The 13,652-nt window shown below is 35.4% G+C and overlaps 2 protein-coding genes across 2 annotated transcripts in view; one reads left to right on the top strand and one right to left on the bottom strand.

The window, feature by feature from the left end:
- Positions 1–13,652, bottom strand: part of LOC106667711 (elongation factor-like GTPase 1) — a 238,006-nt gene that overhangs the window by 167,663 nt on the left and 56,691 nt on the right. The gene's annotated exons all lie outside the window — the stretch shown is intronic.
- Positions 1–13,652, top strand: part of LOC106667713 — a 106,836-nt gene that overhangs the window by 44,724 nt on the left and 48,460 nt on the right. Inside the window, exon 2 of the mRNA XM_014395829.2 lies at positions 1,579–1,833. Coding sequence (XP_014251315.1) covers positions 1,645–1,833 — 189 coding nt within the window. The 5' untranslated portion in view covers positions 1,579–1,644. The remainder of the gene's footprint in view (positions 1–1,578; positions 1,834–13,652) is intronic.

Here is a 13,652-nt window from a genome sequence, read left to right as displayed (position 1 = left end):
ATAGACGTAAACAGAAAACCCACAACTACAGACAATATGATACTAGCGGATTCTTCCCGCCCATGGTCCAAAAGGCTGCTGGTTTCATTTGGCTCTTAGACCGTACGTTAAAACTTCCATTAACACCTGCTAACTATAAAAACGAATTAGAAAACTATTAAATCCTTAGCAAAAAAACAATGGGTATCTAGAAATAATTATTGATAGGTTGCTAGTTAAAATAATAAAAAAGTTAAATTTAAAAGAATAGAAATAGGAAGCCACCCAACCATAAATGAATCATTAGTTTTCCGTTGTTTGCTGTACATTGGTGAATTATTGGAAAAAGTTAGTAAAATTTTTAAACAAGAAGGTTTAGAATAGCTTTTAGAAGTACGGGTTCACGTAAAAACATCCTCTCAAAACCTAAAGACAAGGGAGACAACTTGGCAAAAAGCTTGGTTTACCAACTTAATTGTGATTATTATGATATTAAATATATAGAGAAATAAAAAACGAGATTAAAAGAACACTTGCCCAAATCGAACAAATTTTCGAAATTTAAGGACCATCTAAAAGAAACAAAACATAATTTCAATCCAAATCTAAATACAACAGTGATACATAGTTTCAACAAAGGGAGAGAACTAGATTGGTTTGAGAAATTTGAAATTAAAAAATAAGAGATAAATGCATTAATAATATAACAGATTTTGATCTACCTCTCATTTTAAATATACACATAAATAATTAAATTAATTATTTTAATTGTTATTATTTTTATAATAATTTAATAATATTAAGGTATTATTCTAATTTTTTATCTTTTATCTTTAATCACTATTTATAATTAATTTGGCGTTGAGGGGGATATCGGCGGGTTCACTTTTGCAATTCATGTCGAGAGACCAGGTTGTAGAACTCCTTCAACCTGATGATGAGCTAAAGGGCTCGAAATCGTTGGAAAACAACTTACTTTGAGTAGGAACTATCTTTTTAAAAAAGAAGATAGACAAGTGGAAATCTAGCAATAAATTTAATATTTAAATAATTGCTTATACAGCAATAGTCATGATGGGATGGGAGTGCTGTAAACAACTGAAAACTTAGCAATAAAGCAATTTTGAGGCGTGTCATGCCTTGGCTCCATACAGAAAGCGTGTAGGCATGCCGCTGGATTTAAGAACGGTTCTCGGACACGGTAGCGAATTCACGGTCCTCTGTTCCGCTTTTTAGTGGAATTGGGAATTTTTTATTGTATACAGCCGTCAAAAATATGTGTTTTGTATGAACGAGTGTATTTATTAGAGTGAATGGGGCGGGGCTGATAAGTGATTGGGTGAATGAGAAAAATGAAAAAGAGTGTATGAGAGATAGAGATATAGAGATAGATATAAAAACAGGTGTGAATGCGTATTGAATGTGTGTTGTAATATTTCGCATGCGATCGGGGCTGAAATGGCCAAGCTGTCGGATGCCTCATAAAAAATAAAAAAATAAAATAAAGCAATTTGCTTCGACTTAGCTAATTTCATTCCCCACTTATATGTATTGACCTAATTACAGAAAAACCTAATTATTACATTTTTCTTGTTTCAGGTGTTACGGGGGTGGCGCAAAATAATATCTCGGGCGCGTACTGGGCTTTAAAAGACAAGTGGTGCAATGTTGAAATTAGTGCTTCTTATTTACGCAGCCGGTTGGGCGGAAGGAAGGACGGAGAAGGCGTGGGACGCACCCCAGGAAGCGAGCAACGGGACCACCGTGACCACGATCAGCAGAGATCCCCTTGCAGCAAGCTACTACCCCAGCAGGCGAGAAAGGCCGCCCGTCAAAGGAAACACGGACGCAGAGGTGAGTCGAACTATATATAAAACGCGATCTTTCAGAGTAAATAAAATCAGATAGCAAAATAATAAATTATTCTTGTTTTGGTGAGTACTGATTTCTAAAGTTTCGAATTTCATCTTTCACCAGAGTTTTGAGCTCACAAATAAAAGAAAAAGATGGAAGTCTGTTAGAGAAAGGTGTGTAACAGGAGATGGTGAACAGTTTAAATTTTTAGGTCAGCTTTGAAAACTATGTCGAATGTTCCCCACTTTTTTTGTAAACCCAAAGCTGAAATCTTCTAGTTTATTTATAAAATAATGTATTGCTACAGAATACAATACCTATACATCATACAAATATATATTAATAGAGCTTGGAGAAAATAATTGGTACAGTTTTTCAGTTTCCAATAAACAGGCCAATTCTAGCATTCAGTGACCACCATTACTTTTATAGCATGAGGACTTCTAATAAGATCTCATAGTTCTGACAATATGCGAGATGTGGCTTTAATTAAAAGAAATAACATTGCTTACAAAAAATAAAAGCTCATATTCTAGCAATTCTACTTTCTACGTCCAAATCTCGTTCAGGAAACGAGACTGATGAGAGGAGAACAAATCACATTGAAATCAATTATTATTATTATTATATTTCGAAGACACCCAAAGAAAATTGAATATTATAAATATAAACCGTAGAAAAGTAAAGTGAACAGATGTCCCAAAGAGTAAAGATAATTATCTTTTTCTGGGGGAAAACGAGCAAGCTACAGGACAAGGGTCGAGAAAATCGCACTTTAAAGAGAAGAATATTATTGAAAAACAGCTCATGACCCGCTTACCTGTAGGGCATAAACATCCTGTGGCATAAACAGTTCCATTTCCAGTCATTGTTTATAAAAGATAAGAAACATAAACGGATGTGAGTGAACCAAGAGAGATTAAAGGCGAAAACAACTGTCCACATGCCAATGTGTTTAAATAAATATTGAATGTGCAGAAAATCTCAGTCTCCTAGAGCCCTTACCAGCTAGGGACTAGAATAAAAGAAGATTTATACTTATTTAAACCGCCATAATTCGTCGGGTACGTTTATATACAAGGCAACGAGGGCTTTCATTCATCCTGGATATCCTTTTCTCGTTTCAAGCACAATTGTATATGGAGCAGGTTAACGGTTGCGATAGTTTATGCTTCCTAATTAGGAGCCCGTGGCACCGGAGTTCAAGGGGGGTTCTAAGCCGGCTGGCAGGACTAAATCATGAAAAGCACCGGTCGGACAAAGGGACTTAAACGAAATGAGGCGATTCTTCGGTTTTGAGAATGTCTGACTTGTTGTGGAAGGTCTCGTTAACTTTAATTGCGACGTGGTGAGCAATCACGAGCAGTTAGCGGGACGCCGATGCGCGCTTTAACGAACTAAGGGCAATCGCACGGAATTGGACGCTTGCTGAAAGGCTAAGATTAACTGAAATTAACAACGAAATAATGAAATGACCTTACCTTTCAATTCTTACTTACCTTTTTAATGTAAATTTTGAACTCACAAACCTCCCAACTATTATCCATCCCAGCAGCCTGTGATTTTCAAAATCTTCTAATTAGAAAGATTCATTTTAAAAACAGCTAATCACATAAAATCATGCCTTTTTATAAATTTGGTTACCTTACTTTTAGCTTTAGAGCTGTTGACATGATTTCCTTAGCTTTAAACAGCAAAGAGTATTGCTTGGGTTAAGTTCCACGATGTGGCATTCGCTTTTCGTAGGGTACGGCACGCGAGCATCCTCAATAAACAACATTTTCTACCTATACTTGTTAAATATCCTAGAATCTTATTTATCTGCCCGCTCATCCAGAGTGAAGTGCGGCAAGGTGTACTCAGTCATTAAATCAATACCGATCCGAGTCCCAGAAGGGATTATTGTCGCCCTATACAATCTACTGACTTTCCTATACATTCCAACACCACCACCTGTGTTGATGATACCGCAATTTATTGATACAACCTCCAACATACAATATCACCTTGGCTTACCAAAGGCTGGTGAAAAAATCGGAAAACAAGACTGAATGTGGAAAAATTTACTTTTCATTGAGAAAACATCCTTGCCCTCCTCTGTATATCAACAACTATGACTGGCTGCAACTATGACTAAACGAATAATGTGGATCTCTGTATAGTCTGAATGAAAAAAGCAAATATAATCATTTTTCCCAAGCTTTCCATCTATTTTAAGATTATCGTAAACATCATAATAACTTAAAGGTTGTTAAATAAATTTAAAACCATTTATCAAAAATTTAATCATGTATAACTATGTATCTTTAAGATTGTACAACCTTAAAATAGGCAAAGGTTAAAAAAGTGGTTGATACTTCAAACACGTTAAACTATGCATAGAGAGGACTGAAGTGGAATCCTTACACAGGGCTTGACAAGTATAAAGAAGTTTCTGTTTTGAACGACAAACCCCAACTAACTTTAAGACATTACCGCGACCAAATTGAACACTCGGAGTGGGTCCGTGGGGTTCCACCATGCCATCCCATATCCAGAGCACCAACCCTTCCAACCAAAAGATACTCCTCACTGTCTACAACCACATAAACGTTCATTTTATCAACGAACTGATCTGAGTTCGCTTATCCTATCCATACTAAACATACTGCCCAAGCCCTCTCTACTGTACGTAGTATCCATTGTTATTTAGTATTATATTATTAGTATTGTCTATTGTACGTTTTTATTCCATTTCCCGCTACTTCGCTTTAATTGCTTTCAGACTTTCCGCTTAAACCGTAAATGAAAGACTTAAAAAAAAGTAAAAGTAATAATTTCTGATTAATTAAATTAGTTTGAGTAATGTTTTAGCACTTCTTCAGATAACGATAAAAAAAGAAGACAATGGAGTTTCCGGAAGTATTTTTCTGCCCCAATGATGGCACTAACGAAATTATTAGTTCAAGTAATCTTGAGAAGTTAAAAGAATTTGAATTCACAGCACATACCATTCTCAGATTATTAACTATAAAATTGCACACGTGAGTTCAATTAAATCATATAAAAACGCATCTCGGATGTGTTACTAATATAATAAACTGCTGCCTGGCAGCAACAGAAGCGTATTAGACGTGAGAAAAATAAATAATAGCAGCATAGAAAGAAGAAAATCTTTGGAACTATTGAAAAACTGTAATCTCTAGACGCTGGAAAATAGCCTTTCACAGATTGGCTGTTAAGTTCGGCTCTTTAAACTAGAAATCTTAGCGTTTTTGCCCAAATATCGAATAATATAGAAAAAAGAATCTTTATAATTAAAGGTTCACACGGCCGCATCTCTGAGACGAGACGAATGCAAAGAAAATACAATAATGAACGTTTAATTTGATAATATCCACGTGGGCAGCACGCAGGTCGAACAGAAACAATCGACATTGTTCAACTGGCCGACAATTCCTTTTCGTTTTCTTTTAATTCAAAAATTAGCCATTGTTTCTCACAAGCAACACGTTGAGATATTATGACCAAATCGTGAGACACAACTTTCATGTCAAGTTTCACAAGTTCATATAAAGTTTTTGTAGTTTCTGACGCGCATTGCTTCCCTACTACTTCCAGCAAAAGTATTAGATAAATCAACAGGTCCAGTAATTAGAACTGGAACCGTTGGAAAGGGAACAACATCGATCCCTAAAGCATCTTTTTTACGAGAACAGCATAGGTCATATAAACCCTAATGGTGCCGGTGATTTTGAAAAAAAATCCCATTTGTAAGTATGTCGGGTTCGAAGCAGGGCCGCTGGATTCGAACCCGAGACCTTTACTTTACAGTGCTGAGCGCCGTGTCAACGCCTAAACAGTTGCGGCCACCGACGCCCCTACAGAATCTTAAATACACGAAACACGAATAGCTGCTAATCATAGTAATAGTGGAGGTCTGCAATATCGAAATGCTCTTCCAAGTTTCAAGTCTTTTTCAGTTAATTAATAAGAATATTAGTTTCATATGTAAAATGTTTAACGACCCCATTTACTTCGCTTTACCCCTAGAAGCTAAAGGGAATTACAACTGTAACTTGTTAATAGACATTTACGACGGTGGGTAAATCGGTCTAACGGTCAAACCAAAATTCCATTTACAAAAATCTAAACTTCACACTATGCAAGGTAATTGAATTTATAAAAATATAGCAGATTAGATCGACAAGTCTTACAATGTATAAAAACCATGTAATACGGTAGTCTAGATAGAAGGCTTGTAATATCTGAGCTTTTGATGATAACATCATAATGTAAATTAATGTTTGGAAAAAAAACGATAACTTAGAATTTTCGTACATCTAGTAAAGAAAAAAAAAGGACAAGTTTTTATTGATTGTTAATACTAATTATTACTCCATATTTGTTAAGTGGTCATAATTGATCATATTAATTATTCCAATTAATATTAATCCAATTAATCTCAATAAAAAACCTTATATAAAAAGAATATTTAATTAGAATAACTAATTACTACGTTTTTAATAATAATTAATTCATTATTAACATATTATTGGGTTGTCCGGAAAATAATGCAGGATTTTAAGTTTTCATTAAAAAAAATCTATATAAAATATTCTGTTTACGTTTACAGGATTACTCATTTGTATGAATGTCAACACTTATTAATCCTCTTCCAAATGATATTGTTTGTTTACCTCTGTAGCATTCCGCTACTTGGAAATAATTCAGTCATCCTTATAATGTCAAAGCGAGAATTTCGTACGATTTTCTTTTACGAGTTTAAACTCGGCCGAAGCGGAGCCCAAACGGCTAGAAACATTAACCAAGTCTGGGGCGAGGGTTGTGTTAATGAGTGCACTGTGCAAAGGTGGTTTAAAAAATTTCGGGAGGGAGATTTCAGCCTTGAAGATGAAGAAGGTCGTGGAAGGCCTTCCTCTCTTAATGATGATGTTCTGCGATCAGTGGTGGAAGAAAACCCCAAAACAACTGTTCGAGAACTTGCAGAGCAACTCAAAGTCAGTAAAACGACCGTCGCTGACCACCTCAAGGCGATTGGAAAAGTGAAAAAACTCGAAAATTGGGTTCCACACTCATTAAACGATCGCCAAAAAAATCAGCGCTTTGATGTTTGTGCATCACTTCTTTGTCGAAACAAAAATGACCCATTTCTGGCCAGAATTGTTACATGTGACGAAAAGTGGATTCTCTACGATAACACTAGACGTTCTGGACAGTGGCTCGACAAAGGAGAAGCTCCAATACATTTTCCAAAGCCCCCAACTCATCAAAAAAAGGTAATGGTTACGGTATGGTGGGCTTCATTTGGTTTAATACACTACAGCTTCTTAAATCCTGGCGAAACCATCAATGCTGAATCATACTGTAACCAAATTAATACCATGCATCAGAAATTGGCAGTAATGAAGCCCTCTTTGGTCAATCGGAAAGGGCCCATTTTGTTGCATGACAACGCTCGACCACATGTGTCACGTGTAACGTCACAAAAATTATTGGAGCTTGGCTATGAAACTTTGCCTCACCCACCCTACTCTCCGGACCTCTCGCCTACTGACTACCATTTTTTTAGACACCTGGACCACTACTTACAACACATAATATTCAAAAATCAAACGGAACTGGAAAATGCATTTATTGACTTTATCAATTCTAAAAATTCTGAATTCTACTCAGACGGAATTAATAAGTTACCAACACGTTGGGAGAAATGTATTGAGAGTATGGGAAATTATTTTGATTAAAGAACATTGCTTTAAAGTAACTAGTTTCTTTTTTTTTGTTTAATACCAAAATCCTGCATTATTTTCCGGACAACCCAATATAATGTTGCTTTTTGGTACTTTTAATACTTCTACCATTGGTTGTCTAATCCGGGCTGTCGATTTAAAGTGTACATCTTTTGAAAAAGGTCTAACATCGAAATTTTATTATTATTGATGTTAGAACAATGATCGCGATTCAGTAACATACGCCGAATAAAGTAAAAGCATCGTCAGTTTTCTTAATTTGTAATCAAACTTAGATAAAAGATTAAGACTATTTACATACTAGTAACAGTAAATAAGTAGGCCATCAGGTTTTGGATGTGGGTTATGTGTAAACAAGGCACTCACCTGAAACATACAAAACAAAAACTGGAATTTAAAACAAAGACAAAAGATAAAAATCCTAATTCTAACGAAAAATATATAAGAAATATGTTAAATTATTATGACAAAACATCCGTAAATGCTTTCTCTAATTAGGTCCATTTAAATTTATAAAATGCTAATCCCAAAATCCCGAAAGACCACCGTCACGGGCCGCCCACCGCTGGTGATAAATTAAAGATAAAATAAACTCGCCGGTTCTTCAAAAGGGCTGATTTTGTATTCCAAATTTAGCTAAATTTGACAAAATAAAACTTCCGGTTTTCTATTTATCTTGCGGGTTTATTTATCTATATTGATCTCCTTTCCTTTCATTTCAAACCTAAATAGTCGCTAAGATTGACCCCTGTTGGTCCTTTCCTTGTTCGAGCCTAAGGACTTACGTCTTTTAAATTTTCCTCTGTTAGTCCGAGCTCTGATATTTTCCTGGAAGATTTTCGCTTATTGAATATGATGATGGAAATCTAGGAAGTTGGGTTTTTTGTTCCCTAAGTACTGCAACCTTTTGGCTTACTGTACTTCTACTAGTTCCTTCAGTTCAATTGACTCGATCCATCTCTTGGGTCACTGATTGCCATTTCTTCAATTCCTTTCCTTGGGTGTTCATAGTATCCCCGGTTGTCTCCATGGAGTGGTTGCTTCGGTTCTTTATTTAATAAATTTAGGGGAATATCAAGATATTCTTTGGTCAAGAATGAATTTTCTAGGTGCCCTAGCATTTGCCTAGTTACTGCAGAGCAGCTGCACGGAATATAATTTTTTGCCTCTGTCTCCTGTAGATATTGGTTATCTATCAATAATCCAATATTTTTAAGTGATATTTTACTGGAGAATGTCCAGTGGGTTTTAATTTCCTTTTATTGAGTAGGACCTCCTCCTTTTCCTAATGGGTTGTATATTTGTTATGTTCTTTAGTAACCTTTTTTTTTAATGTACGCAACTTATGCCAAAAAATGGATTTGTTCTTATGGATTATTCCAAGCTTCCCTTTTGGCTAGTACGTCCGCTGCCTCGGCACATGAAATTCCCCATGGTCTGGGAGTCACTTTATCATTTGACTATTTGTAGATAACAATTTTTTTAGGATAGTTTTGAGTATATCTCATAGAACCTCTTTGCGTTGTGAATTATCCATTTCATGTGCAAATGTGTCTGTGGATAGTAATTCGGCTTTAAAAGTGATTGTGATAGATAACAGAGCCATGTGGTTTCATAGTTATGGTCCTTTATGCCGATACATTTTACCTGATATGCCAGAGATGATTATGGCCTTGTCAGTGATGATAACCTTTCGAAAAATACTTTTTTGAAGTCATGAGGGGCGGAAGAATGAGATAGTTTAGAAAATATTTTTTTCATTTTTCTGTTGATGTTTCGGTCGTCTTCAGGGCCTGGGTAAATTACAAAACATACGTTGATGGAAAAAATAAATTTAAGATGTAAATATAAATTTTGAATCAAGTATTTCATATTCACATAAAGCCAACATGACACCACAAGAATAGCACCACATTTTATGTGAGTGAAGATGACCCGAATAAAGGTCGAAACGTCGGCAAAAAATGAAAAAAGGTGTTTTTCTCAGTATCTCATTCTTGGCCACTTTTCACGACTTGAAGAAATTATGAACCAAGAGGCCACTAAGAAACACACTTTTCGAAAATTTTTGGTATGGCCAACATAGATTACTGCTTTCTTTCTACTGTCCGATGAATTATCAGTTCCTCAGTCGCTGCCATCTTTTTGATTTAAATAGGTATGAGTGGCAGTTTGAGAATATTCCCCCGCAGCTATAAGTTGTAGTTTTAAAAACGTCAGTGATGGACCGATAGGTGGAAGGCAGACACAAACAAAATAGTATATAGCTAGTAATGGGGAGGAGGAAGATACACATTTCTTGGCAATGCTGGGATTGAATCGGTCTTTAAGGAAATTTGAGGTCGTCTGAAAAAAAAAACTTAAATATGTCAATCTGTAGACATATTTAAGGTTATTTTGCCCTGATGATGATATTAAAATAGGTCGAAAGCTTGGCATTAGCAACAAAAATTTTCTTCTTCTTCCAAGACCAAACCTTGATCCAGTTTGCAAGGAGGGAAATAAATAATGTAAATGATAAAGTAAGAAAAAAAGAAGAAAAGAAAAACAAGACAAAAGAGAGAGGCAGCGACTTACAAGCCTTTGTTGTTAAGTTGGTTTCAAAATATCAAGATCGTACTACTTTTCTTACTTCATATAAAAAGCACAATGTCGGATTCCCAAGGTTAAGTACTGTAACCAATGTTAAAAAATAAATCTATCAATCCTGATGGAATATTAAATTAGTGGTCACAGTGAAATGAGAGTCATCGCCCGCAAATATAACAACACCCTACGATAAATTGCAGAGGAGCAATGGAATAGTTGTGGTTTACGGTGAACCTTATACCTTGCCGGAACAATGCGGTTATTTTCTTTTTGTATAATAAATAATATTCACGAATAATATGTACCACTTTTTGCTTTTTCTCAGGGCCTATTTGTCACAAAAAAGACACACTTTCCATCAGCGGGCTTTTTTTTGCTTTATGCTGAAAAAGTAGTAAAATTCTAAAGTTCTCATTTTTGCCTGAGGTTTTGTTAGGCGTTGGCCCTAATGCGAGTTCCCACGACCGACCTTCTTGTTATAGAGTCGGAGCATCCTCTTTTAATTCGACCGGTAACTTTCTTCCCATCGACATAACCGGTGTCTAGGGCGACATTCTTCACGTATGTCTTCAATTATGTCGACGACCAAAAAAAAAAGCTTTTTTTCTATATAAAAAAAGGAAACCCGCGCATGATAAATCATAAAAGGGTAGACTTCCGTAGTCGTACATGAAAGTAAACAAAACGAAGTCATCATGTCTGTGGTTGTTGTGAAAAGTGGGTTAAGTCGAAAATTCAAAAAACCTTTGGGAAATTGCTTTTACACTTTTAAATTTCCCAAATCCGAGTGGCAGAGAAAATTTCCCACGACAACACTTTCTATTACTCTTTTGAACATTAGCATAGCTTACTGAAATGTTTTGTTATTTTTCCTTATTCTCAATTCAATTGTCACAATTTTCGACCTAACCCACTTTTCACTGAGACCAAAGATTGATTTTCTTGGTCAGGATCTACTCAACTTACCTAAATAACATAACAATAATACTTCCATTGGTCAAATATATAGTTTTTTCTGGCAAAAAACAATTAAATTCCACGTTAACAAGTTTGTACGTATTTTATGTTTAGCATATATTTATGTGTATATAGTTTCTTATAAGTAGGTAATATAATTTATATAATATATAACACTAAAAAGACTTATTCAAAATTGACAGAAAGGTCAGGATATAACAATTCAACTAAAGATAATATATGTGATGGTGTGTGTTTAATTTTAAGTTTTTCAGGTGGTTATTGGCTTGTTAATTTGTATTTGTGCTGATTTATTTTTCGTCCGTTTATTAAATTGTGTGTTTATTTATTTGTTGGTGTACAAAATAAAATTATTTGGTTTTTTAAGGACGGTAAATACACTCGGGCGCATCGGACCTCCAAAAAAATTATTTCGTTGCGATTGTATTTTATTTTTTGTGTTTATTTGTCAGTTTCTGTGTATGTTTTTTTTGTATAAACATAGATAACATAATTTATATGTGTAATGTACACTTTCAAGGCCACAATGGAGCTAACAAACTACAGAAAAATTGGTATTACCTAGCAAGATTCCAAATTATGTCCCGATGGAAAGGGAATATAGACATAGGCGCATTTCACATACGAATGCGACATATTTAATAAAAAAAGAGCAACGCTTCGAAATTGGCAGCGAAGTGTGAGACATAGCCTCAGAAAGCGAAGAACTTAGTAACTAAGTATAAAAAATATTTTTCGCCTTTGTAAATTCCATAGACGTTAATGAGCTAAATCCATGAAAAAATCCTCTTATTATTTATATTTATATTTACATTCAAAAAGAAGAAAGAGAGACATAAAGAAGAAAGAAAGAGAGAGAGAAGAATGTGAGATAGAGAGATAAAGAAAAAAGAGAGAAATAAAGAAGAGAGAGAGAGAGAGAGAGAGAGAAGAAAGAAAGAGGAAAGAAACAGAGAGGTAGAGAGAGTGAGAGGGAAATAAAGAGAGAGAGAGAGAGAGAGAGAGAGAGAGAGTGAGAGAGAGAATGAGAAAGAGGATATGTACGTAAATTGGATAATTACAGAAGTCCTATTAGATATATAGATATCCTATTAGATAAAGGTTATTTCAGATCGATATAATTCGCACGGAAAAAATTTGTAATATGTTAATTATTAACACCCCTGATTCTTACTGCATTTTTAGAATTCCCGTTGAAAAGTAGAAATATTAGAATTCAGCCTTCTAAAAATGTCTTCTGTTTTCAAATTTACTGTTATAATTGATATAATGTTCAATATTAAACTACTTATAAATCCTTCAAATCAATGGAACGTAATTGTTTTTTATTTGTAATAATGATTGTTGTAGTTGACTGCGTTCGCTTATTTGTTTAGAACGCCAACTTTCTCTTTGTTCCGGTAATATGATTTACGACCATTTTTTTACCTAACATAATATGTAAGGTATGGTACGGTATGGTGGATACTAGGAAGCGGGGATTGCGCTCTCCAGGCACTGCAGCCGCTGCTTATTGTACCTTCCTAGTTGCTTAGTTCAGTCAATAGACTCAATCCTTCAACTTAGAAGTATCAGGCCATTGACTGGCTACAATTTGATTCCCTAAGTTTTTTTGTAGGTTAGGTTAAATCTCCATTGAGCTGTTGCTTCGCATTCGAAGATGATATGGGTGGCTGTTTCCTCATCCTCGTTACATAATCTGCAAGTGGGATCATCGTTGTATATGCCCATGTTGCAGATGTTGTCTCAGATGCCAGTGACCGGTTAGTAATCCTATCACTCCTCTGAGTTTTTCAGTGATTTTTCCAGTCATGGTGAGGGTTGTTTCATCACAAGTTTACTGTGTCTAGCGCCGCTAGAGTTCATCCACTTCTCCTTTTGTGTTCGCATCCATTCTGCGATGGAGGATTCTATATTTGTTTTTGTTATCCCAAGTACAGGTTCGGAGCCTATATATGGTCTTACAGGTCCTCCCTCTGGACAGTCTGTATGCTTTCTTGTTACCCAAAATTCTTCTGTGACCTGGCACCCCAGATATCATCAGGTTGTTTTGTTTCCCTAGGTTTTGGAGATTTTGGCCGCATTCACTGACTAATTTTGATGTGATTTTTTTTTACTTGCTTTAATAGCTGCTTGGCTATCAGATCTTATGGGGATTTTTTATCAGTGTAACCTCTTATAAGATTTTCCAGGGCACAAGCATTGATGGCATGTATTTCTGCTTGACAGACCAAAGTGTACTTCCATAATGAGTTAGAGTGCTCAGATTTTGGACTTTTACAGAAAAAGGCCGGTTCGTTCATTTGTTTTAGAGCCATCTGTATACCATATCATTGTATTTAATGCTCTCCTGTGTTCTTCCTCTGCTTTATATTCTGTTGAGACTTTATGGGATGTTGTAAAGAATGTTGTCGGGATAATATAGTCACTCCCCATTTCTAATAATGGGTGTCTGATTTTGATAATTATGGTTGTATGCCCGAAATGTTTAGTTCCTATCCA

This window comes from Cimex lectularius, unplaced genomic scaffold (assembly GCF_000648675.2).
Source record: "Cimex lectularius strain Harlan isolate CLEC.00 unplaced genomic scaffold, Clec_2.1 scaffold101, whole genome shotgun sequence".
Classification (NCBI taxonomy): domain Eukaryota; kingdom Metazoa; phylum Arthropoda; class Insecta; order Hemiptera; family Cimicidae; genus Cimex; species Cimex lectularius.
The sequence above is the reverse complement of the archived record's forward strand: the minus strand, read 5'-3'. Positions and strand labels throughout refer to the sequence as shown.